This window comes from Narcine bancroftii, chromosome 4 (genome assembly GCF_036971445.1).
Source record: "Narcine bancroftii isolate sNarBan1 chromosome 4, sNarBan1.hap1, whole genome shotgun sequence".
Lineage (NCBI taxonomy): Eukaryota > Metazoa > Chordata > Chondrichthyes > Torpediniformes > Narcinidae > Narcine > Narcine bancroftii.
In genome coordinates this window covers 169,416,642-169,444,388 of record NC_091472.1, presented here as the reverse complement: position 1 = coordinate 169,444,388, position 27,747 = coordinate 169,416,642, and the positions used below count along the sequence as shown (strand labels likewise).

The following is a 27,747-nucleotide window of genomic DNA, read 5'->3' as shown; positions in this document are numbered from 1 at the left end:
AGGATTTGGTTTCAATTTATAAGTTTTTTTATTTAAATAATTTTGTCCTGTCCGGTAAAATTTATTCCACCTTTTTTTTAAGACATCAGCTGAACAAACATTTGCCTTCTGGAAAGATGAAGGAATAATAACCTTTCTTGATAAGTTTGAAGGAAATTGTTTATTGTCATTTGATCAATTAGTTGAAAAGTTCCATTTATCTAAGACACATCTTAGATATTTTCAAATTAGTAGTTTTCTATCCTTTTTTCTGCCAAATTTTCCATTTACCTTTTCAACTAATTTGATTGATACTCTTCTTCAATTAAATTCTTCTCAAAAAGGATTGTTAGTTAATATCTGTTACAGCTTACTTAATTTACATCCTACATCCAATGATAAAAATTAAAGATGTTTGGGAACTGGAAGTTGATGATTTAATTTTTTGACTTGTCAATACTTCTTCAATTTGTGCCCATCACTCTCTGATTCAGTTCAAGGTAGTGCATAAGGCACATATGTCTAAGAACAGATTGGCCATATTTTTCCTAATATAAGTCCTATTTGTGATAGATGTAAATCTGAAGAGGCCACTTTGACTCATCGGTTTTGGTCCTGTACAAATTTAGATAATTTTTGGCAAGGTGTTTTTGAAACTTTAGCTCAAGTGTTGGACCTAGATTTACTGCCAAACTTACAGTTATTTTTGGGATCACAGTATTGGAATCAGGCTTTGCTTCAGCCCAAAGGATAGTAGCCTTTTCAACGTTGATAGCAAAGAGAACTAGATTACACAAATGGAAAGTTTGGAATCCACCTACTTTACTTCAATGGCTTTCCTCCATTATGTCATGCTTAGATTTAGAAAAAAATTACAAGACGGACATTTGATACTACCTTTAACTTCGGAAAGAAAAATCAGGCGACCATTTATTCAAGATTTTCGTATGATTCAAACTAATAGACAAAATTGAACCACCTCCAGTTTTTTTTTTCTTGTGTTTATTCAGGAAGATCTCTTTTCTACTTACTTTGAAGTTACTCTCAGAATGGATTGACTAGTTGTTTTTTATTTGGTTTATTATAAAAAATTATAATCAGAGTTAGATGGGTTTTTTTTGTTTATGCATTAACTTTTTATTTCTTAACTCCATATAGCTGTCAACATATGGAAATGTTGAATTAATTTGAAAATACTTGATTGTTATATAACTTTTTCACTTTTTTTGTATATTATTCTATGGTTTGTTTCTTTTTCTGTGGAAAATTAATAAAAAGATTAAAAAGCAAACAGACAGATGTGGGGCCCATTCATAAATTACTATCATATTTGGAAGATTTCAGAAGTCTGGATGCTCTGGAGCCTCTCTGTCTGGTTTCTGAAGGACACCATTCGTTTCAGATCTATACAGTTCGACAAGTTAACCTTGGTTAAAAGGAGGGATTCGATTAGTCAGGGGATTTTTGTTTTCTTTTTAGCTTTTTTAAGACTAATTAGTTAAGCATGTGTTTAAATATGGTTTATCATGGATCATATTAATTAAGATAGAATTTCTTTATTTATATAAAGGGATTGTTTAATTTTGTCTCATCAATTTTCTATCCAAAATTATATTGGGAAATATTATACAAAAGGGATAAAATGTGATATTTATTAATAAAGAAGCAAATCAAATAAACAGTCATGGATAGGTTTTTTGATTTACATTATATGTTTAATATGTGATATGTGTATGATCTAACTTGATGTTTGTTATATTAGGATGACTTTTTATGTAGGATTTATATGCTAAACTCAATAAAATATTTTTAAAAGAAAACAGGTGCCTTTTAAAGTCTCAGCATCACATCCCCACTCTTGTATTTTATTCCTCTTGAAATGAATGCCAGCATTGCATTTGCCTTCTTCACCACTGACTCAGCATGTAAGTTTACCTTCAGGCTGTCCTTCATGAAGACTCGCAGGTCCTTTTGCATCTGGGTATTTTCAATTTTCTCCCCTCTTAGAAAATAGTCTGCTGGTGTAGCGGCGGCTACACTGCTCCTGCAATAACACATGCAACCAGACGGGTTGAGCTCAGTGAGTCGACTAGTTTATTGCAAGGCTGCTGGGCTGCACTTACACTCCCAGCCCGGACCTGGCTGAGAACCGTGCTGAAGGACGCTGATGTCATCCGGGCGTCACGTGGTCCCCAAGTGCGGGTTTCTGAGCCCTGAGCTGGAAGGAAGGGAAACCCCTGACGGCGCCATTTTAGCCGGCTGCTCCGCCTCGTGGCTTACAAGCGGGGGTTTCGCCTGCCTTGTGGTGAGCCCCCCCCTCCCCAGAACCGGCACTAATGTCCTTATTTTCCGGGCGGCCTCGCTTCTTGGGCTGGGCAACTTCCATGGGCTCGGTGGGATTGAGGTGCGCTGGCTTCAGCCTGTCCATGGTAAACAGCTCATACCTGCCGCCCAAGTCCACCCTGAACGTCGAGCTGGAATGCTGTATAACCCTGAACGGCCCCTCGTATGGTGGCTGCAGAGGTGCCGTGGTCAGGCCCCGCCGAACGAAAACGATCTCAGCGGAAAGCAGCTCGCCAGGAACATGAGTCGGACAAGTGCCATGTCTGGGTGACGGTGGGGGTTCGAAGGAGTCCAAACATGCCCTGAGGTGAGGAAGTCGTTCATGCGGCGACCGCTGGGGATTGTGAGGTGTGTTGATGAACTCACCAGGTAGTGCCATCAGAGCACTGTAGACCAGCTCATCTGATAACACCTGCAGACCTTCCTTGGGAGTGGAGCGGATGTCCAGGAGCACCCAAGGCAGTTTGTCCGTCCAGTCGGGACCGGTGGGGCGGGCCATGAGCGCCGACTTAAGGTGGCGGTGCAGACATTTGACTAGTCCATTGGCCTGCGGGTTGTAGGCCATGGTGTGGTGTAGCTGGATCCCCAACCTGTTGGCGAGCTGTGCCCAGAGCGCAGATGTGAACTGGGTACCCCGATTGCTGGTGAGTTGAGCCGGGACGCCGAACCAGGCGACCCAACCATGCAACATGACTCGGGAACAGCAGTCGGTGGAGGCGTCTGGCATCGGGATCGCCTCAGGCCAGTGAGTGGTGCGGTCCACCACCGTAAACAGGTAACGGTTGCCCCAGGAAACAGGTAACGGCTTGACAATGTCCACGTGAATGTGGCTGAATCATTTCTGGACTTGTTTGAACCCCTGTACGGGTGCCCTGGTGTGCCTGTGAACCTTGGCCATCTGGCAATGGGTGCATGTTCTGGCCCAGCCTGCGATCTGCTTCCGCAGCCCATACCATATGAACTGTTTTGCCACCATCCGGACCATGGACCTGATAGACGGATGTGAAAGATCGTGGATGTGATGGAAGACCTGCCTGCGCCGCTGCTGCGGAACCATTGGCCGTGGGGTGCCCACGGAAATATCGCACAGGATGGTGCCTTCACCACTCGGAGTAGGGAGGTCTCGGAACCACAGGCCGGCGATGGCGGTCTTGAAGGCCCTGGTCTCCTCATCAGCTTCCTGGTACCAGGCGAGCTGGTCAAAGTCGAGGGTGGGCGTCAGAGTGCAGATGGCCGGTCGTGACAGTGCATCGGCAACCACATTGTCCTTCCCTGCCTTGTGCCGAATGTCGGTGGTAAACTCTGACACGAAGGAGAGGTGACGCTGCTGCCGACCAGGGATCCTTTACCATCGCAAGTACCTGGTGAGGGGTTTGTGGTCGGTGAAGATGGTAAAAGTCCTCCCCTCCAAAAAATAGCAGAAATCCCGCACCACCAGGTACATGCCCAGTAACTCGTGGTCGAAGGCACTATACTTGCGTTCCAGCGGGCAGAGCAGGCGGCTGAAGAATGCCAACGGCTTCCAATACCCATTCACCTGCTGCTCCAGGACGGCACCGACGTCGGTGGCAGAAGCATTGACAGAGAGTACCATATGCAGGTCGGTGTGCTGGTGGGTGAGCATGGCGGCCTTTGCGTGGGCGTCCTTGGTGGCTTCGAATGTGGTGCAGGCTTCTGGGTTCCAAATGAGCGTCTTGTGCTTGGCTGCAATGAGTGCGAACAGCGGCTGCATGATGCGCGCAGCTCCCGGGATGAAGCGGTTGTAAAAGTTGACCATACCCGCAAACTCCCGCAGCCCCCTGAGGCTGTTCAGGTGTGGGAACTCCCTGATGGCAGCAACCTTCGCAGCGGTGGGCGTGGCTCCTTCAGCTGTGATGTTATGGCCCAGGAACTGCATGGACTCTTTCCCAAACTGGCACTTGGCTGGCCGAAAACGGCCAGCCGGGAGAAAATTGCACATAGGTGGGCCTTGTGTTGCACCCGGTCCTTGCTGGCGACAAGGATGTCGTCCAAATAAATAAAGTCAAAATCCAAGTCCCTGCCCACCGAGTCCATGAGGCGCTGGAAGGTCTGAGCGGTGTTCTTGAGCCTGAACGGCTTGTGCAGAAATTCGAACAGGCCAAAGGGGGTGATGGTGGCCGTCTTAGGTATGTCCTCAGGGTGCACCGGGATCTGGTGATATCCATGCACCAGGTCAACCTTGGAGAAGACCCTTGCGCCATGCAGGTTGGCCGTAAAATCCTGGATGTGAGGGATGGGGTAACGGTCAGGAACGGTTGCATCATTGAGCGGTCGATAGTCTCTGCAGGGACGTCAGCTGCAGGAGGCTTTCGGGATCAGGTGGAGCGGCCAGGCCCATGGGCTTTCAGATCACTGAATGGTCTCCAGCTCCAACAGGTGCGAAAACTCCTCCTTCGCTACCTGGAGCTTGTCGTGTGTTGGCGTGAACCGGCGGGCCCTGGGTGGGGATGTGGTGGAACACCCCGTAGCGCGGCGAGGCAGTGGATGACTGAGGCTTGAGGAGCGTCGGGAACTCATCCAGGATCTGCTGGAACTCATCTCTGGGCATGCTGATTGTGGCCATCTGTGGTTGCTCCGAGCGGGAGGCATCGAGGCGAATGGCCTGGAAGGTATGGGTGTCCACCAGGCACCTACCTCGAATGTCCACCAGAAGCACGTGCGAGGAGGAAGTCTGCACCCAAGATGGCAGTCGAGAGGGATGAGATAGTGAACCTCCACATGAAATTTTGATGGCTGATCTGGAAATGGACTCTCTTGTCTCCATTCGAATGGATTGCTGTGATGTTGCATTGGCCACACGGAGGGGAGGTCCATGAGGTCGGTTCCTGGATTCGATGGCCATGGTCGGTATGATGCTGATCTGGGCTCCAGTGTCAATGAGGAACCCCCGGCCGCTGACTGAGTCCCGCAGGTAGAGAAGGTTGTGTCCTTGGCCAGCCGCTGCAGGCATTTCCTGGAACGAGCAGGACTGACGACACTTCTGAGCCTTGGCTCCCCAGCGCTGGTCGTAGAAGCAGAGGACTGAAGCGGATGCTGTGGCCTTGGTTATGCTCTTGGGGGCCCTTGCAGGGGCCGGGTGCTCTACCGCAGCGCTAGGGGTGGGCTTGGCATGGTCGTGTCCATGCCCATGCCTCATGACCTGCTGGACCACTGAGCCTTCCGAGAATCATGTGAGCCATAGCTCTTGGGCCTTCTGGGTGACCTTCCTCGGGTCAGTGAAGCTCTCCTGAACCACCAGCAGGCGGATGTCCCCGGGCATGTGTTCGAGGAAGAGGCGCTCGAAAAGTGGGCAGTTGGTGTGCTCACCCATGAGCGTGAGCATCTCGTCCATCAGTTCCATCGGGGTCCTGTCCCCCAGGGCGTTGAGGTGCAGCACCCGAGCAGCACGCAGGTGTCTGGATAGTCCGAGGGACCCGGTAAGCACTCGCTTGATGGTCTCGTACGTCCTCAGCGGGTGGGTGCTGAACAAGATGCAGCACACGTCTGGTGGTGGCCTGGTCCAGGGCAATGACCACGTGGTAGAATTTGGTCGTGTCGGACGAAATCTGGCAGAGGTGAAACTGGGCCTCCGCATGGACGAACCAGGTCTCCGGCTCCTGAACACAGAATTCAGGCAGTTTCACGGCAATAGTGCTGATCCTAGGCTTGCTCATGATGGGTTCAAAGACATTTGAACCAGTCGGGGTCACCAATTGTAGCGGCGGCTACACTGCTCCTGCAATAACACACGCAACCAGATGGTTTGAGCTCAGTGAGCAGACTAGTTTATTGCAAGGCTGCTGGGCTGCACTTATACTCCCAGCCCGGACCTGACTGAGAACCGCGCTGGAGGGCGCTGACGTCATCCAGGCGTCATGTGGTTCCAATTGTGGGTTTCTGAGCCCCGAGCTGGAAGGAAGGGAAACCCCCCCCCGATGGCGCCATTTTGCTGCCCCACCACGTTGCTTACAAGCGGGGCCAGTTCACCTGCTTTGTGGTGAGCCACCACACCTGTATACTTTTTTCTACCAAAGTGCATGACTGTATCGGTAACAAAGCACCACAGGATAAAACAGAAAATCTCAAGCGTCAAATCGGAAATGAAGATGAAGAGGTGGAACGTGCACAAGCCTTTCTTGAGTGAAAGAAACCATGAATGAAAGGTCCACCAGCCAGAGCAAGCTGTTTTCTGGTTTCAGACTGGCCTACCAGGTGTTGTCTGGTCTCACCTGGGCTGTACTTCGAATCTATTCTCCACTGTTCTTTGGCTTACAGAAACCATTGCCTCCACAGAAATCAATGAAAGAGATGTTCCAGCCCTTGCTGCTTTCAATTATCTCCCCTTGCCACACCAAAACACAGAGCTAAGTGCTTCGTGAATCAAACCTGTGTTTTGAGGAACTTCAATACCAAGTTAAATCTGGCAAGAATACCTGGGAACAATTACCAGGCATCATTCTAGTACTGACTTTTAGATGAGGTAATACACCACAAAAATAAAACCAAAGTTGTTGCCTGCAAAAAAAATTTTTTTTTAAATAGTGTAAGCTGGAGATTTTATGACTTGCTTTTCTCCAACTTTAAGTCTGACTCTTAATGCAAGCCATACAAGTTAAGCCTGTTCATGTGAACTCTGTGCACTGACATACATTAATATTTCCAGAAGTGAAGGTCCAATGTTATGAGGATATTTAACTGCATGTTCACCAAGTTATGTCTTGTTGTCCACATGGAGTCCGTGAAATCCAGATGCGTTGCTTTTGTTTCCACCAATGTTGGGCTCATTGCTATACAAACTGTTTTTGTTGGTGCATGGAAATGATCCCATTACAAGCAGCCAATCTCAACTTCAGTCTATCTGAGATCAAGTACTGGGCAGACACATACAAATTGAAGCCACGTCAGATCCACCCTAACAATGTGACTGAGACACAAGTTCAGAGCTCCCTCTCCTTCTGGGGAACAATGATGGACAGTGAAGGAGGATAGACCATCTCATGGATTCAGTAAGCATGGATCTGGCCATGCCTTTTTTAACCCTTTGTTTGATCTGTGCATTTATACCTATTGGCCTGGAGAGTTCTCTTTCCATTTCTCACAACCAACCATTTCATAGCTTCTATATGAGGTCACCAGCAAATGGAAGAGAACAAGTATCCTCGGTTTTTCTCATTGGGTCATTTCAGGCACTTGGACGTATTGAATATTTTTGCCTTGGGAAACTAAGCAGAGTTGTTTGTTAACATACTAAAATGTCTCATTTTGAGTTTTGTGTGCCCGATGGAGATGTGGGGGGGCTGGTAGTCATGGTGGGGAGCTGGCTGATGGAGGACCTCAGTTTTCTTCAGGCTGACTTCCAGGCCAAACATTTTGGCAGTTTCCGCAAAGCAGGACGTCAAGCGCTGAAGAGCTGGCTCTGAATGGGCAACTAAAGCGGCATCATCTGCAACTAAATCTATTGTCATAGGTGGTTTGCTGATTTAAAGCCCTGTGTTATTTTCACAATTGATTTTTCTGCAGTAAGTTCATTTTATTTTGAATATTTCCTAGTATCTGCCCTTGGCCCATATGCCTGCAGGGTGCCATTTCTATATGCTTTGAGAGTCCCATCACCCTAAATGGCTTTCCCTCACATGGAAGCACTTTCTAACAGGAGTGATTGGATAGCTTTCAGGAGGGCCGTCCCTTCCAGAATCCAGTGGCACTGAGACCAGCTGTACAGTCAGTCTGATTGGTGGAATATTCAATGTGACCAATGTTGAAAGTGACTATTGGACTAAAATATTACCCTGGCTAGACCTTTACTCATTAAATCACTATCTAAATGGTGATCAAATGGTTATTAAGTATCAATATGCATACAGATATTCTTGCAATCTGATGATCTGGTCTTGGGAAAGTGGAGGCAGAGCTTTTGTTGATCCTCTGCAGTCTGATTAATGAAGGTACTTCTACACTGCATTAAGGCAGGAAGTTAGAACATCAAACATGGAACAGTACAGCACAGGAACAGGCCCTTCAGGCAACAACATCTGCACCGAACATGATGCCCAAATTAAACTAAATTTTCTGCTGCTTGCACATGGTACCAATCACTTCACTCCCTGTATATTCATGAGCCTATCTAGAAACCTCTTCAATATTATTTTTATGTCTGCCTCCACCACTACCTCTAGCAGCCTGTCCCAGGCATCCTGTGTAAAAAAGAGACTTTCCTCACACAGCTTCGTTAAACTTCCCCGACCCCTCACCTTAAAATGTATGTCATCTCATATTTGACATTTTCACTGATAATTTTATGCACAGGTTCTGAGACTTTGACGAGAACTTCACAGTGATGAATGGCAAAGGCAGGATTGTGAGGAACTTGGTGCTGATGTTATTTCCATTCCCCCGGGAATGAAAGCTGCTAGCCAAATGGCCTCTTGTGCCTCAGTTCTAGAGAACTTATTGATGGAATATGAAATGTGTTGATTTAAGCGAGCCATTCTCAACCTTTTCTTGGCTATGACCTCCTTAGGAATCTGCTCAAAATTTATGGGTCCCTTTTCCTGTGAAGCAGTCAAATTTGATTGTTTTTTTTTCCCATACTTGTCTCCTACTGATAATATTTAAAAAAACTTTATGATTTCAGTCCATGGGCCCCCTCAAATGTGCTGTGGCCCATGGACATACACCCCAGTGGGGTGTATGTGCTGTTTAAGCAATGTCTCATCAGTCCAGAGCATTGAATTTAAACAGTAATAAGGTCCAATCTTTTCAATGAGAAGAAAAATGGAGGTCTTATCTAATCCCTTGCCATTGTTTTGAAGTAGAGGAAGGGGATGAGTGCCCTGGTTAATGCTTATCCCACAATGAGCAATTGAAAAACACATTACACCTGGCCTTTATTGTCTGCATTTGCAAGAGATCACTGTGCTCAAGTTGACTGCCTGTTTCCCCTGTTGCATCACTGACTACCTTTCAAAATTGTTGCACTATGTTTGAGGTGCCATGGCAATGCAAGTCTTCCTTCTATTCTTTTTTCTTACAAGGCCATAAAGTGAGCTGAAGGAGAATTAACTTATTTTATCTTCCATTTTCTAAATTTTTAAAACCACTTTGCATCCAAAGCTTCTGTCTTTTAAGTATGCAGCATCAACCTGACCTTGGAGATTCAGACGTTTAAATCACCCTGCCTTTGCTTGACTTGAGTAGAATGCAATCACTGTGGTTTGGTATCTGGTAACCAAGAAGAAAGTGAAGACCCTTGGTCATCAATGCATTGCACTGGCCACATTATGGAACTTCTGTAGTTTCTTTGGTTGCTCAAATACAGCAATGTGCTGGAAGACTGAAAGAGCTGAACATGGTCGGCAAATGGAGCTTAATTCCATTAGATTGTGGCCGCATGCTAATCACATCTTAGCCATAAGGCTGTGCAGTAAAAGTCCGATTGGCTGCTGCACGGCTATTTGGAAATTGTGATGGTTTGACTCACCAAATTATGTTTGCCATTGTTACAAGATCAAACCAGCAACCACAAAGAAGGCATATTACACAGGGGGAAAGATAAACAATTACTTTATTAACAAAAATTCACCATCAAACTTTAATTCAAAAACCCCCCTTTTATAACAATGACCACTGGTTACTATGCAAATCTCTATAACAGTGTAAAAATAATAAATTCCCCAGCCTAAATATAACATGTGTAATTAAAGTCTAAGTTGTATTTCCAACCAGCCCACAGAAAAACTTAACAAAACACACAAGACTCACAAAACTTTGATCTCAACCGAAGCAAAGATCATAAACAAAATTCAGTTTGTTTGGTAAACTGAAGCCAAAAGATTTTAGAGAGAGCACAAAAATTCGAAGTTGTCTTCTTGTGTTGCTTGCAGAGAGAGGAACCACTGGCTTGGTCCGGATCCTTCTGGCTGCCTTCAGAATGTTCATCCCTTTTTGAAATCCCAACATTCTAAACTGTCCTCCAGACCATGACTCATGGTCTGGGCCTTCTTCCACTCCACAGCACCACCCAGTGGTGGTTTGTCATCCAAGTCCAGAAACTTTTAGATCATTTTCTGCACATGTCCAGTCCGTCTCCTACTCTTTCAGCAGTCCACCTTCACCTTGGCTCTCTAAAGCAAACTGTCACTTTTTAACATAAAACCACACAACACATAGGCCAATACACAACACAGAACTCTGTAACAGCCATGCTCACTGGATTCAGTTGACTGCACTTCCTCAAAACATACCGGGTGCGTTAGAAAAATCATTATTCTACTGGGCAACATTTAAAAATACAATAGGGATATTTAAACAATTCGGATAGGCACATGGCTGTAAGGAAAATAGAGGGTTATGGGTGTAATTTGGGGAAGGTTTAAACTGTTGTGGAGTAGATTTCAGATTCAGATTTCAGATTTATTGTCAGTGAACGTGCCTGACGTCACACACAACCCTGAGATTCTCTTTCTTGCAGGCGAGGCAGAATTACCACTTTTTGGAGGTGCAAGAAAAACAATGTGCACAATGTGCACAATGTACACATGTAAACAAAAAAAGAAATGTAAATAAGCTGGCTGTGCAATGCAGAAGAAAAAATTCAATAAAGTGCAAAAGTAAGAGTCCTTAAATGAGCTCCTTTTATTAAAGTTTGTCATTGAGGAGTCTGATGGTGGAGGGGTAGCAGCTGTCCCTGAACCTGGTGGTGTGAGTCTTGTGACACCTATAACCTCTTTCCTGATGGTAGCAGCAAGAACAGAGCGTGCGCTGGGTGTTGTGGATCCTTGATGATTGCTACTGCTCTCCGATAGCAATGTTTCCTGAAGATGTTCTCGATGGCGGGGACGGTTTTGCCTGTGACGCCCTGGACTGTGTCCACTACCTTTTGCAGGATTTTTTGCTCAGCCATGATGCAGCTAGTCAGCACACTTTCCACCACACATCTGTAGAAATTTTCCACAGTTTTCAATGTCATGCCAAACCTTTGCAAACTCCTGAAGAAGTAGAGGCACTGATGTGTTTTCTTCATGATGCCATTAGCGTGTTGGGTCCAGGAAAGATCCTCTGAGATAGTACCTCCCAAGAATTTAAATTTGTTCACCCTCTCCACCTCTGATCCCCAATGATCATACACCTCTGGCTTTCCCTTCCTCATCTGTCCGTCACTCAGCCAAGTAGCGATTAGCATTTCTCGCTGACCTGCCAGATAGGTAAAGAGAAGAATTGGCTTTCCCTTCCTGAAGTAACAATCAGCTCCTCGGTTTTGATGACATTGAGTGTGACGTGTTGTTGGTGTACCATTCAGCCAGGTTTTCAGTCTCCCTCCTGTATGCTGACACATCATACAAAGGTTTACATATATATAACATATAACAATTACAGTACGGAAACAGGCCATATCGGCCCTTCGAGTCTGCACTGATTTAAGAGGTTCAGTGTTTCATTCAAGACTCCACTCCCCCCCCCCCCCCAACCCCCCACTCCCGTGAAGCGCCTTGTATTGAAGCTGCAAGTTAGATTTTTGAGATCGTGTTTCCGGAGTTGGACTTGAACCAAATTGATTCAACTGAGGGTGGCTAATGCACCACTTAGGATACTCTGAAGCTCCTCACAGTTCAATTAAGTGCCTCTAAAATCTAGCCTTTGAGTGATGTGACAGTGGCACAGGCCCCATGTTACTGTGTCGTTCAGCGCCAGGTATTGGCAAATTATCTGGTTGCCCTGTGCCCGATGATGATGACTTCCCCCCAATTTACTGCAGAGGGGGAGAAGGGGGACAGGGGAAATAAAAAATATAGCTGCCAGCCTTCCCTCTTCTTACAGTGCTTGAATCAGGACAGTCCAAAGATGTTTAGGTGAAGTACAAAGTGAAAGAGGTCAGTGTGGAGCATCCTGCTGCGCCCACTGTCAGCACAGTCGCATTGCACCGGAACAGCTCCGTTGGCTTATTGTGCTCTCGTTGACAATCAGTGTCTACATTCACCCTATTTGCCAGCCTGCAGATCTCATGCTGGTGAACGAGAGTGCTGGAGCTTAATGGTTACCGGTTGACACAACATCATGGGCCAAAGGGCCTGTTCTATGGTGTAATTTTCTATGTTCCAAAAATGAATGAACTGTGTAGATAACTAACATCCAATAATCCAGAAAATCAACACACTAAACATGCTAGTGCAATTGAGTTTTACTGTGTTGTCTTTAGAAGTTAAAGGCCAAACATGTTCTTCTGATGGCTTCAAGAATCATCAAAAGAAGATATTGTCCTGTTTGATGGAACCAAGTGTGTAATTTATTCTGTTTCCTTTGATTGGATCCCTCCCCAACTTTTGTTTTTTTTTAATGAAAGCTTCTTTTAACAAAAATAAAAAACCAATCAGTGCCTTTCAGTTAGAGTGAGTTGTTATTGACGTGTTGTTTTGTCCGTCTTGCAGCAATGGTCGGGGCCTGTGGTGGAAATTACTCAATGGACGCTGGCATCATATACTCTCCTGACTTCCCTGACAATTACGCCAGTGGTAGAGTGTGTTACTGGACCATTCAGGTGCCGGGCGCCTCCCTCATTCGATTTGACTTCGCCTTATTTGACATCAGGGACTCAAGTGACATGGTGGAGTTTCTGGATGGCCGCAGCAACAACGTCCTCGCCCGGTTTGATGGGAGAAACCGACCCCAAGAGAGCCTGAATGTGTCGGCCAGCTTTGTGATTCTGTACTTTTACTCTGACCGGGTTAACCAGGCTGAGGGTTTCGCTGTCTTGTACAGAGGTAAGGAGGAAGTTCATTGTCTTTCTGGTTTCCTGAAACCAGGCACCAAGGCTGCTGCAATGTGGGCGAGAAATCAATAGTTTTTAAAAAATCTTGTCCCTTTCAAGATGATCATTAGTGTAGCTTTGAATCTATAACAGAGTGAGGCCGTACATTCCTTGTACTATCTCTGCAAAGTATGTGTAACGCCAAAGAACATACAACAGGACATCACTCTGTTCCCATTATGTCTGAGCCGTATAATAAGCCAAATTAAACTAAATCTCTTTTGCCTCCACATAAGCTTTATCCCTCTACATCTTGCTTATTTATGTCCACCTAAAAGCCTCTTAAATACTATTTTCATTTCTGCTTCCACCTCTACTCTTGGCAGTTCCACTCGATGCAACCGCCCGTCTCTGTGCGGAAAAAAACTTGCCCCGCATATCTCCTTTAAACATACCCCTTGTCACCTGTCTGGGGGATACTGAGAGTAATTACACAAATTCTTTCTTTTTCATTTTAGGGGAAAATCTTTCAAAACAAATATACCAGAAGACTTTGTCTTGCTTTTTAAACAACGCACACACCCACAGACACAGGATTGTGTGCTTATTAACAAGCTTGCCTGTGCGTGTGCACACACCCACCCACACACACACACACACACACACTCTCTTACACAGTAATTTGAATGTCATTATTTTACTCAAACTTTCATGTCCCACACATGCACATGCTGCATGCATTCACACAACATACACACAGAGCTCACACACTGTGGTAAGCCATTGTTATGTATAATTGCCTGGTGAGGCACAGCTATTGGCCAGTTGTACCTGTGGCCCTTCCCCACAGCCCCCTGCAGCTCGGGGAGGACAACTGAACAGTATAGGTGTGCTTGTGTTCTTAAGTAAATAAAAGCCTATTGGTTTCTCTACAGTAGTCTTTTTGAGCAATTGATGGAGCAGCACACACAGCATGTATACAGAACCCACACATGTACACAGAACTCACAACATGAACACAGAGATCACTCACCACGTGCACACAGAACTCACTCACCACGTGCTTAGAGATCACACACACATCAACCCCACTGAAGTACAAATTCTGCTCACAATCCACTTTCTAGTCTGCAGTGGTCAGTCCTGTTGTTCAGGATGCTGCAGTCGGAACTGATTATTGTTCAGTTATTTCAAATTACTGACAAGTCAGTACTTCTGCCAAGCAGCAGCTGGGAATAGTTTTCTGACTTGTCTATACTTCAAGTACTTGCTTTGTTTTCATTTTCTATTTCTGTAAATTGATAGTTAGCAATGAAGAATGTATGTGCCATTAAATGATGGAATATGCATGAGGAATTTCTGCCAATGTTTTATCAAATGTTCTTGGAATCTCAGTTTTAGTTTTTTTGTGCAAGGTTATTCTCCAAAGCTGCAGGTTAATTCCAACAGAAATCATTGTAATTGGGCCAATGTCTTCTTAAGTGGGGAGGAAAAACAGGCAAGAAAGTTAAATACCAAATTGGACATTTCCCTGACACCCTCCCTCTTCTCCACTAAGTAACAATGTGGCAGTTACTGTGCAAAAACAGTGCATAATGCCAACAGTTCTGTGGAGAGGCTAGAGTTGCATTGTGCATGGCTTGAATTTGACAAATGAAGGTAGCCTGTCTATGGAATTGGTCTTAAGCTGCACAACTTCTAATTGCATGAACAAACAGTATGAGCAATTATTGAGGGCATTGGTTCTCTTCATCCCATTAAGCTTTCTCCCTCTTATTTGAGTGCAGTTCTCCAGGGACCACTGCCTCGTCTATCTTAACCAAGTACTCAGTCTTCATTTGTGAATCAGAAGTCTTCAGTAGCTTCTGCTGTGACCTCAGCTGTATTTCTCCTTTCCTTCTGCCATTTTCTTCTGTGTCTCCATCTCATGTCTCACAGTAAATATCTGCTTTAACTGAAACATTGAAACTGAGGTGTGAATGGCACCTTCTCTCATCCACGTGGTATGTAAGCATAGGTGAAGAATACACTCTGGAGGTCTAAGAACAAGCTTCAACCTTCAGTATAAGACGTGAGTCATTCATATTCCACCAGGATCTGCCTTGTGCCCTGGAGTGAAGGATGCTTAGGGGTTGACCTGATTGAAGTCTATCAGGCTGTGAGAAACATGGATAGGGTAGACAGTCAGAACCTTTTTCCCATGGCAGTGGCATCCATGGATACTTAGTGACTCTCAAGGGACTCGCTTTTGTTTCTCATTCTCCCTTACTGTAAGGGATACTGGGCCACACTAACGGCATCTCTTTGACTGCCTTCTGGCAGGCAGAAGGCAATTTTGTGTAATATTACATATTCTGTACTTGTCGTGGCTATCCCCCGTAGTCAAGGATGAAGATCTTCATTTTGTTGATCCACAGAGCAAAGACGGCTGGGCATGTATTTGTTTAATGTGTACTTGATGTTGAACTCCAAGAAGCACACGAAACTTCACAAATCAATCAACTAACTCCAATAGCATGGGAACTGTGGCGATTGGAGAGGATGGATTTGTTGCAGCCTTTGTCCGCCTTCATAGCCGTTGAGTTCAGAGTAACTTCATCCACCTGTTCCACTGTTGAGGTCTTGGATGGATTGTTCTTTTTCAGGGATCTCACCCTCAACCTTAATTACATGGGTGACCTTACTTGGATCTTAGGACCACACAAGCTTCTCCAACACGACAAGTTTACAATCCATGGAGAAGATATCCTGTACTATTACATGACAAAAAACAACAATCTTGAGTCTTGATCTAAAAACAAGAGTGCATAGGCTTTAGTTGAGAGGAAAAAGGATTTGAGGGGTAGTTTTATGCAGAGAGTAGTTGATATCCGGAATCTGTTGCCAGAGGAGATGATGGAATAAAAAAAAATCACCACGTTTAAGAGGCTTTTAGACAGATGCTTAAATAGGCAAAGCAAAGAATGGACAAATGGCTTTTCTGTAGATGGCAGACAAGGTCAGCATGGGTATGATGGGCCAAGTGGCAATTTCTAAGATGCATAACTCTGTGACTCAGCAACGTCAATTACCTCCCCCCCCCCCCCCCCCCCCCCGTTTATCGTGATACTTTTCCTTTATTGTTTCAGATTATTCCTCAATGAAGTCTTGAACCTTGGGCACTGAAGCCCCATCATGTTACTTTCAATCTTTCTCAAGTAAAACTTTAGAATAATGAAAAAAAAAATGACTAAAGGGAAAAGTAGTTCTTTGTCTGAGGTAATTGAAAGGATTGTTGGGGAAATGGATTTGGTTTAAATATAAACCTGAAGACAAATCAAACCTCAAGATTGCTAAAGGAATGATTTCGAAATGGTTTACCACATGCAGTCTTTCAAGTAGATATTTATAAAGAATGTTTATTCTGCTGAAGTGTTGTGCAATTCTCCTTCTGCTCATTTGCCATTTCCACAGCCATTAAAGATGAGTCTCAAACCCAGCCTCCAGTAAACAAGAATGATAGAAATGCATCTGATATGTTGACAGAGATGGTTGGTCCTGGGACCAATGCGGCACGGTCATCAAAGATTCTTTACTTCATCACAGCAAGTCCCAATCAACCAAACCAGAACATGCCAGGTTGGTACCACTCTGCCTCTTAACAGTTCTGCCCCATTTCACTTCACTGGTCTCCATTAATCATCACTCTGCTTAATTTGCAGTGTGGACTATCTACGCCTTGGCAGCCCTGCTGACACTGACAGTAATAGCAATGGTTTCAAAGATTCTTCTCCATTTAACAATAAAGTAAGTCTCAATTTTGCTGTTAACAAAATAGCAACAGGGGGTTGCTATCTACTGATTCTGTTGGTAAAAATGAGCTGTGACATTGAACTTTTGTCAGCTGGAAGGTAAGAGGATCAGTGCCAGTCTATGCTTAGCCAGCTTCAAAATTCCACAGTTTGATCATCTTAGTTTGGGTGATGTACAGTCAATTGATTCCTCTAACCTGATGTTACCAATTTCAATCCTAATCACACCCAATAACTTTTCTGAGTTGCCTTCTAATAATTTTGTTCCATGTGTCTGATACGTACATTGTATGCTAGTTTGTCTAAGATACGTCACTTTGCGTCAGTCAATTTAACTTGCTACTGCCACATCACCTATTGTTTTCATTAATGATCTAGAGTTGTTCTCAGCTACTTCTCCACATTTGCAGACCTCTTTTAATGGTAACCAGAATGATTGACATTTTCCTGAATGTAAGCTATTTCCCTAAATGGAGAATAGAGGAGCCACTTTGTGCACAGTTCATCAATATTTACACACTTGTCTGGTTTAATTATATTATGCTCTCATTGGTAAATTGTTCTTGACACTGCTCCTCATTCTGTGTGATATCTTGGAACACTTACCATCAGGAAATCGACACAGCCAGCCAATGCCTAGTGGCTAGAGAATCAATAAGACAGCAATAAAGGAATGTTAACACAATATAGAGACAAACAACTCTTTCTGTCTCCAAATCTCCCATCCCTGTGCAAATCCAAATCCTCTGATCTAAATTAATGTTGGTAATCTATCCCATCCAAACTCAAGCCTCTGGTTCCTGGATTCGTGCAAGGTCTTACCTCAGATACCCAATCCCATCTAGGGTCATACTTCTTGGATCTCACCTCTTTCAAGATTATGCTTCTTATACCCTATTTTAACCATGGTCACACCCCTGGCACCCAATTACTGTTGCCTGCATTGAGGTAAGTCTGCCCTATATCTATCTGACCTAGAAGTAGTTGCAGGGCCACATCACTGAGGTTGCTTTCTGACACAGGCTGACAACCCATTAATTTCTGGACTAATTAGGATGTGTCCAGATAAATAGCACGATGAACCAAATGATTCTGCCCGGGTTGTGTAACACACAAAATACAATGCACAAAGGGAGGATTGGCTTTTATTATTTGTAGTAACTTTCAAAGGTTGATAAGAATTTGTTTCTGAAAGTAAAATACAGCATAATTCATCAGCATTTAAATTATGTCATGGTATCGTGCCTGTGGCGTGTTTACCTCAGATACTGTTGTTTCTTCACAGTGTACAACCTTTGGTTCACTGCAATAAGTTGCTCCAGTATAGAGTTGAGATCGGTTTGGTTCATGGGATCCACTAGAGAAACAGGTGAATCCATGGGGTGTAAAAGGGGTAGACAAAGGGGCCATCTTCAAAAGGGGGAGAAAGGGAGAGATTCAAAGAGAGAGGAAGAATTTTAAAGGGATCTGAGGGGCAAATGTCTTCACAGAGTAGTTTGGATCTGAAATGAACTGTCAAAGGTGGTCATGGAAGTGAATCAGCAAAAAGAGACATTTGGGCACGATGGTCAAGGGAGATGGAATTAATGCAATCAAATGTAATTAGTCTGGAAGGGGATGATGGTCACCATGGATACAATAGGCTGAAGGTTTGTTTCCATGCTGTACAACTCCATGTCTCTAACAAAGCCTGAGGTTGAGTGAGATGGGAAGTTTGTTGGGCTATCTGGCCAGTGCAGAATACTTATTTCCCCCCCCTGCAGCTCTCACTGAGAGAATGGACAATAAATGCTGGCCTTGGCATATAACAATGTCTACAGCTCAAAATTTAATAATGTAGCAACCATTATGTGTAAAGGTACAGTAAAACCCCTGGTATCCTGCATCTATGGGGATTGGTAGATGGAAGATAAGCACATTTTCTGGTTGCTTGAAATTGTGGGTTGTGTGATCGGTAAATTAATTGTAGGGGGCGCCAATTTGAAACGTCTGGTTTTTTTTACCTATTTATATTCTGTGATTTTTATTTTGCCCATTGCTTGAGGAATCGGTTGCTTGAATTCTAGGTAATAGGGGTTTTACTGAATTAAATAAAGCATGTCCTATTCATACACTCATTAATAACACTATTTTAATCTAAAAAAAAGTAAAGGATGGATCACACTCAATTAAAGCATAAATTATTAAATGGAACAGCATTTTATTGAACAGGGCATCAATTATTTGTGCAATTCCAAGCACCTTGAGTATTTAGTTGGGGGTCATTGGGGAAGACTGGTTGATTGAAACCTTTGCAGTAGGATTTAAGTAGCCACCCTTGGAAAGTGGTATTTGAATGGTCAACTGGTGGAGGTGAATACCAGAGAGCAGTGATGATAAAGTGAACATAGTACAACCCTTTGATGCACCATCAATTACTCAAAGACAGGTTGAGAAACCAACAGGCTTTTATCCACTAACAAATAAAGACACATCCATTCTACTCAAATGTCCTGCACTGAGGAGGGGGCTGTGGAACAGCCACCTTTACACAGGGCCCTGTGGGAGGGGCCATATGTACAGCCGGCCAATGGTTGTGTCCGACCAGACAAATACATGCAACAGTGATTTACCATACTCTTCAAACAATCATAAGGGATTAAAGAAACAGGAGTGAGGCAAGTTCCAATGTCAGACATTTGCCTAACCAAAGACTTAGCCACACTGAGTTCTGGTGCAATGCTGTTAAAACTAGTTGTAGATGTTTTTCTACATGGGAAATCCTGAAAAGAAGGTAAGGGAAACTGGCAAGAATCTAAACATGAAAAATATAAGTGGAAAAAAAAAAGTGTTCAAATGTTTGAAGTTATAGCAACTCCATGCAGATCTATTTCTTGTTTAATTTAACAGATCTGGCATTATTCTTTATATCCTTGGGGAGAAATGGAAACATAGAGAGCTGTGTTTCTGCTCATGTGGAAAAATGATGTCATTGATAGATCTGTTTCTCTCAGAGTGTTTTCATTGGACCGTTATCAATGCTACTGACATCACAGTGTCAGATGCACGAAACTGGGTGTGGGTGTTTACCAGGACAAAAGGTGTTCTGGTGAAGCTGGCAGTGACTCACCAAATCTGGGAGAACATGGCCTCCTTAGATAGAGCATAGAACAGTACAGCAACAGGCTCTTTGGCCTATGACCTCTGCACTGAACATAATGCTCGATTAAATCTCTTCAGCTTGCACCTGAACCACATTCCTCCATTCCTTGCATTTTCATATTTCTACCTAAAGCCTCTTAAATGCTACCACGTCTGCATCCATCACTGTCCCAGCATCCTGCTTCAGACATCTCTCACTGTCCATGTAAAGAAAAAGTAGCATTCACTTCCTTAAACTCACCATATGTCCTCCGGTATTTGCCGTTTTTTATCCTCACTGAAGAGATTCTGACTGTATACCATATCTATGCCTCTCATAATTTTATGAACTTCAACCAAGTCTCCCCTCAGCGTCTGACATGTCAGAGAATTGTCCATCTATTCCTATGAGCTTAAATCCTTTAATCCTGGCAGCGTCCTGGTAAACCTTTTCTGCACCCTTTTCCAAAACCTTCATGTCCTTCTGTAATGGGGTGACTAGAATTGTATTCTCACCAACATTTTATAGAGTTGTAAGTGTTTCTCTCAGACAATCCGGAGGGTTCTGAGGTAGCAGATGAAGCTGCAGACTGTGCTGTAGGTGGGTAGTTTGGTTGGCGGTGTACTCCTCCCTCCATTTATGATGGACCTCTGGGAGATCCTGACACAGGGACCTTCCTCCTTCAACACTAATCATGGGTTGATGAGATTCAGGAGAGAGTTACTGAGTTATTTCCACCTTGTCAAAGCAGTTCTGTCAACTTCCTTGAATTATTTCCACTGTCCACCTGGTAATCTCCATCCAAGGTGGAGTTCATAGCAGAGCATCCCATTTGGAAGTTGGTGTCAGGCATACAAATGGTGTGGCCTGAGAGACAAGTGTAAATAGAGCCTTATTGCTAGTGTTTAAGTACAAGTAGGGGCTCAGTGCAAGTGGTTAAATGTAAATAGGGAAGTTGGCCTTACAGAGAACACTAGTATTGCTTTCCTTGTTCTGTCAGTGTATTTAGAAGATTTTATGGAGATGGCATTCTCTTGCCAGCCCTATTATATCTAATCATCTTTTTCAACCTTCTTTGCAAGATACTGTCTTTAATGACTGGCATAGATTGGGTATTAAATGTTTTAAAGATATTTTCATTCAAAACTATCTTGCTTCCTTTGAACAATTGGTGGTAAACTTTAACTTATCAAACACTCATTTTTTAGATACATGTATTTACAAGTTGGACATTTTGTTCAGTCTCAGATTCCTTTCTTTCTGCGAATTCCTGAGGCAAACTTTTTTCATACACTTTTTGATTTACCACTTTCTCATCAAGGTTTAATATCTTATTTATAGTAATTTGCTTGATTTAAGGATAGCTTTGTTAGATAAAACAAAAACAATTAGGAACAGGATTTGAGTCTTTCATTCTCAGATGAGGTATGGGACTCTATTTGTAATCTGATTAATAGGACCTCCTTTTATGTACGGCACTGTTTGTTGCAATTTAAAATGGTCCATAGAGTACATGTGTCTAAAATTAAATTATCTCATTTTTATTCAGATATAAATCCTCTATGTGACAAATGTAGAATTAATGAAGCTTCTTTGGTTCACATCTTCAGGACTTGCCCTAGTTTAGAAACATTTGGAAAGATATCGTTCAAACATTATCAGTGATTCTCAAGTTTAAATGAGAACCTTGCCCTTTAATTGGTTCATTTCAAGATGATGATGTTTTACTGATTCCAACTCAAAACTAAATTTTATCCTTTACTTCATTGATAGTCAGATGTGCAATTTTGATTAAATTGACAGATAATACTCCACATACACAATGGTTTAATTGGCTTTATGTCATATTTAAGTTTAGAAAAAGTGAGATATGCTATTAAAGATACAAATATTAACTTCCAAAAGGTGTGGGGCCCTTTTATGGACTATGATCACAATCTTAAGAATGTGTTGTTCTGAAACTTTGGTGCTGTGCTGTCCATTTCCAAGTATTTGTTATTGGATTCCTCTATGTTAGCTTTTAATCGTGCTTAGTGGTAGGGGGTTTTGAATTAATTTTTTTTTCTTTTGGGGTTTTGTTTTCTGTGTGGTTAATTCTATTCTTCAATATGGTTGTGCTCTGGATTTTTTTTGCTTTTTTGTTATAATTTCTTTTTTTATTTTTAATCTTACAACACAATATATAACTACCGTTTAAGTATTTATAACATAAACACCAATAAAAATATTTCAAAAAGAAAGAAAGAGATGGCATTGGTCTTTCCAATGTTCTGAGTAACCTACTGCAGGTCATTCAAGTCTAAGAAGCTTACATATGGGCAGGGATCAGTTTCCCAAGAGACCATGAGTTTTGAGCTGAGGATAAGGTTTGGATATTCAAACATGTTTTAAAGAGGGCCATAGGCTATGCTGATGCAGTAAAAGCATTGGTGAATTTCATCATCAATATCTGCTTCCCTGAGAGGTGATTCCAAAGACATCCTCTATGATCACACATGGACCTCTGATGTTAGATGGCAACATCTAACATGTAGTTGTTAAAGGGTATTTGTTTGTGGATGATGTTAATGAGCCATTCTCTTCTATGCTTCAGTGAATAAGTTGGTGATGCCTTGAAGCTTGCTCACCAAATATGTGCAAGTGCAATGGACAAGGATGGAGAAATGAAAATCAAAGAATTACAAAATTCTTTTTTTAAATATTTTATTTAAGATTAATCAATACAAACATAACAAAAATTATTACATCTAAGTACAAACATCATATGATCAATTATTTTTATATATATGAAAGAAAACCCAACCTCCCAACTATTACCCTCCCTCTTCCCTGCCCCAAATACAAAGAAAGAAAGAAAAGGGAGATCATTATTTAATCTTAAAGTTATAACTATAAAGCTGCTTTGCTTCAGGAGTGAAGACATCCACTGGAGCAGATCGAGACCTCATACTTTAATATCAACAGCTTCCAAGTAAGGGCTCCAAACTTTAATAAAAAAAATATTTATCTCTCAAATTATATGTATATTTTTCTAAAGGAATACAGGCTTTCATTTCATTGTGCCATCTTTTTATCCCTAAATTTAAATCAGATTTCCACGTAATAGCTAAACATTTTTTTGAAACCGTTATTGATAAACAGAACGACAAAATTCTGAAATAAAAAGAAAATATTAGAAGTACTCAGCAGGCCAAGCAACATCTGCTGATGTTTCTAGTCAAAGCTGGAAAAGGAGAAAACCAATGAATTCAGAGCAGCCAAGAGGATGGACAATGGATGGATAGAACAAAAGTGCAGGGTGGGTTCAGGATTTCAGTGTGGATAAAATAACAACCAAGCAATCCTTTTTATAGATTAAGTAGAGCAGTGAGGTTTATAGATTAAGTAGAGCGGTGAGGTTTATAGATTAAGTAGAGCAGTGAGGTTTATAGATTAAGTAGAGCGGTGAGGTTTATAGATTAAGTAGAGCGGTGAGGTTTATAGATTAAGTAGAGCGGTGAGGTTTATAGATTAAGTAGAGCGGTGAGGTTTATAGATTAAGTAGAGCGGTGAGGTTTATAGATTAAGTAGAGCGGTGAGGTTTATCGATTAAGTAGAGCGGTGAGGTTTATCGATTAAGTAGAGCGGTGAGGTTTATCGATTAAGTAGAGCGGTGAGGTTTATCGATTAAGTAGAGCGGTGAGGTTTATCGATTAAGTAGAGCGGTGAGGTTTATCGATTAAGTAGAGCGGTGAGGTTTATCGATTAAGTAGAGCGGTGAGGTTTATCGATTAAGTAGAGCGGTGAGGTTTATCGATTAAGTAGAGCGGTGAGGTTTATCGATTAAGTAGAGCGGTGAGGTTTATCGATTAAGTAGAGCGGTGAGGTTTATCGATTAAGTAGAGCGGTGAGGTTTATCGATTAAGTAGAGCGGTGAGGTTTATCGATTAAGTAGAGCGGTGAGGTTTATCGATTAAGTAGAGCGGTGAGGTTTATAGATTAAGTAGAGCGGTGAGTAGAGAGGATCGACAATGAGATAGACAACAGACTCGCCAAGGCAAATAGCGCCTTTGGAAGACTACACAAAAGAGTCTGGAAAAACAACCAACTGAAAAACCTCACAAAGATAAGCGTATACAGAGCCGTTGTCATACCCACACTCCTGTTCGGCTCCGAATCATGGGTCCTCTACCGGCACCACCTACGGCTCCTAGAACGCTTCCACCAGCGTTGTCTCCGCTCCATCCTCAACATCCATTGGAGCGCTCACACCCCTAACGTCGAGGTACTCGAGATGGCAGAGGTCGACAGCATCGAGTCCACGCTGCTGAAGATCCAGCTGCGCTGGATGGGTCACGTCTCCAGAATGGAGGACCATCGCCTTCCCAAGATCGTATTATATGGCGAGCTCTCCACTGGCCACCGTGACAGAGGTGCACCAAAGAAAAGGTACAAGGACTGCCTAAAGAAATCTCTTGGTGCCTGCCACATTGACCACCGCCAGTGGGCTGATAACGCCTCAAACCGTGCATCTTGGCGCCTCACAGTTTGGCGGGCAGCAGCCTCCTTTGAAGAAGACCGCAGAGCCCACCTCACTGACAAAAGGCAAAGGAGGAAAAACCCAACACCCAACCCCAACCAACCAATTTTCCCTTGCAACCGCTGCAATCGTGTCTGCCTGTCCCGCATCGGACTGGTCAGCCACAAACGAGCCTGCAGCTGACGTGGACTTTTTACCCCCTCCATAAATCTTCGTCCGCGAAGCCAAGCCAAAGAGAGCGGTGAGGTTTATCGATTAAGTAGAGCGGTGAGGTTTATCGATTAAGTAGAGCAGTGAGGTTTATCGATTAAGTAGAGCGGTGAGGTTTATAGATTAAGTAGAGCGGTGAGGTTTATAGATTAAGTAGAGCGGTGAGGTTTATAGATTAAGTAGAGCAGTGAGGGAGTGATTATACAAAGATATTGCAAATCAAAAGAATGTAAAAAGTGAAAAATGCAGAACTGTAAAGAGTGCTTTTCAGGGCAGACCATGCTCGTAGCAAGAGAAAACAGAGCCAATATTACAGGCAGATAATACAAAGGCTCAGATGATCTTGGTTCTGGAGCAGAGGCAATGTGTGTTGAACAAATCCTTGCTAGTCATGTGGTTATTTCCCCTCCAGCAATCGGTTGTTGCAGCAGGAGAGGTTAGAACTAAGAATGTCAGAGTGACAATTCAGCCCTGGTTGACACCAGTCAGCAGTAAGATTGGGCCTGTAGAGGATCTATTGATTAGAATGACTGCATGCCATTAAATAGTAGCAGGGACCAAAAGATATTAAAGACTTGAAACTGCAACAGACCTTAAACTGGTTTCAATCCGTTCAATCGTGGCTGATGTGTACACAATACTTATCCCTCTTTACTCTCTATGCATGGCCTGAGTGGAATTTACCTACCTCAGACTTGATAGTTTCAACCGTCCTAGTTCCACCTTCCCTGGGGGTAGAACATACCTGATTACATGCTCACTCCCACACAATCGCACTCTTATTTTGAGAAAGAACTCCCATTGCTTGATTTTCCACATATCTACCCTACCAAATCCGCTTTGGACGTTAAATTCTTTCTGTCGACAACCCTTCTGTTTTCTACGATGAAGAGAAGCCACATTTATCCAATCTGCTCTCAGATGTTTTCCTTCAAAGTCCATGTCCTGCAATTATTCATAAGGCAGGGTTTCTACAAGTGACCCCTCTTCTCCAGGAGGGTGTCCCCCAAGACTCCACACAGCCAAAGCAGAAGTTGGTCCCACTTGCATTCTAGTGAAACAAGTTATTTTCATGCCCGATTTTTGGGGTGTAGGTGGCATCACGGGGGCCCTTTGGGCTTTGAGCACAGATTCAATAAAATAACAGATTATATTTGAAAGACACCTCTCCAATGCAGACTGCAGTTCAAAAGTGCCAAAGGTGTCGACTCCAAGCCACATAGCAACGTTAAAAGTGATCCAGGAATTAATAAGCTTCAGACCAACTAATGTGAAACAGTAGCTGGAATTATTTAAGAAGCTTTTGTAAAACATCTTCAAAGAGCAAATACTAGTGATGACATCAGGGAACAAGTTCTGAAGAACTACTAAGAAATAGCTTGAAGCATTGCGTTTGAAAAATATGCAGCATAGAGAAATATCATTTACAATGTCACATCTTCATTAAAAATATTGAACAAATCTGTTTAAAATGCTTGATAAATCATGAATGTATCCTCTTAATAGTAAATGGTGTGATTCTGACATAATTGTTCGCATGTAACATGAGTAACATAGGTTCAAACAGACATTAAATCTTCTAATTTATTGGGCCAGCACTTGGAGTTCTCTTCAAGTTTTATTAGTACTAACAGCTTAAATAAAATTGTATTTCTGTTTCTAGTCCATCTTCACATGGAATTAATCATTCTCAACCCTATATTAGATCCCTCAATCCTCTTAATCTCTCTAACTTCCTTGGGCCGTATAATCCTGTAGGAATTTTGCATTTTCCTGAATCTAACTACTTATGTAGTTTTCTCCATCAATAGGACTGCACTTTCAGCTGTTTTGTCTCCATAACTCGTTCAGACTTCTATCCTTTCCTTCTAAGCTACTTTGAAATTCTCCCTCTTTGGTTCTATGTCAAGTTTATTTTGATCTGATCGTGCTCTTGTTAGATATTTTAGCATATAAATCCTATGCATATACAGTAGTTGGTTTGATTTGTTCGCAGGATATAGACCTCGATGATAGGATCTTTGTTGTCCATCTTTAATTGTCCCAGAACTGGTCTGCCGAGAGAAGTAAGCCCTGGCAAGCATTAGTGAATCGGACAGGTTTTGAAGCAGTAAACTGGTGACTTCCAGGTACCATTATTAAAAGTCCATTATCATCCCAGATTTATTTAATTACTTGAATTTAAATCCATCATCTGCCTTGGAGATATTTGAACTCAATGTCGATTTAGTGGCTTAATCGCGACACAGCTATAGCTGCCAAATAAATCAAAATCTGAAATGAAAGCGCAAAGAAAAACTGCTAAATCTAATAGTAACAGCTTTAGTTTTTAAGTATCACTTTAATCAGTTTCTACCTCCAATTCTGAAGGTGAGATTGCAGTTGATGAATCAAAATTTCACAAGTGGCTCGCAACTGGCACTAGCTATCATGGGTGTGTTTAGTAGAAGTGGCCAACGAGGTTTTCAATGTAGTCTTTCAAATGGGTATGAGAGATCTTAGAAATTGGATTGCAATCTCAGAAAGTAGGAGTCAAGGCCATGGAAAATTAGTCTCTAGTTTATTGATGTTGGGGTAATTAAAGAAAGGTAATTGGAGATTACGGATTGATCCATTGATTTAGCTGTCAGACTGAATGCTCAGAAGGGTTGGGACACCAGCATAGCTGGCAACAGACTGGATTAAATAAAGGTACGGGGGCACACCTGCCTCTACCACAGAGGAAGGAAAGCATCATAAAAGATTATGGTTTGGTTGCCACATCCTTGGTCTGATCTGCTCAACTTCAAGGTTGACAGGACCAAATCAAATCTTCTGTCATGACCCCTCATTCCTCATGTTAGATTTCAAATGTGTCAGTCTATTCTTGCAAATAAACCCCACAGACGTTCTCTCATGCTGCTCTTGATTTGTACTACTTGATTTTTTTTCTTCATTGTAACTTAATAAATGTGTTCTTATTCTCCGACTTTATATGGGTGCATGACTATTAGAGTTGACCTGTTGGACTGCTCATAGAAGAACTCTTACATCAAAAATA

At 42.8% G+C, this 27,747-nt stretch overlaps 1 protein-coding gene across 2 annotated transcripts in view; it reads left to right on the top strand.

The window, feature by feature from the left end:
* Positions 1 to 27,747, top strand: part of kremen1 (kringle containing transmembrane protein 1) — a 187,490-nt gene that overhangs the window by 110,701 nt on the left and 49,042 nt on the right. For both annotated transcript variants that reach the window (XM_069932928.1, XM_069932930.1), the window contains 3 exons: positions 12,747 to 13,079; positions 16,520 to 16,684; positions 16,768 to 16,852. In XM_069932928.1, coding sequence (XP_069789029.1) covers positions 12,747 to 13,079; positions 16,520 to 16,684; positions 16,768 to 16,852 — 583 coding nt within the window. The remainder of the gene's footprint in view (positions 1 to 12,746; positions 13,080 to 16,519; positions 16,685 to 16,767; positions 16,853 to 27,747) is intronic.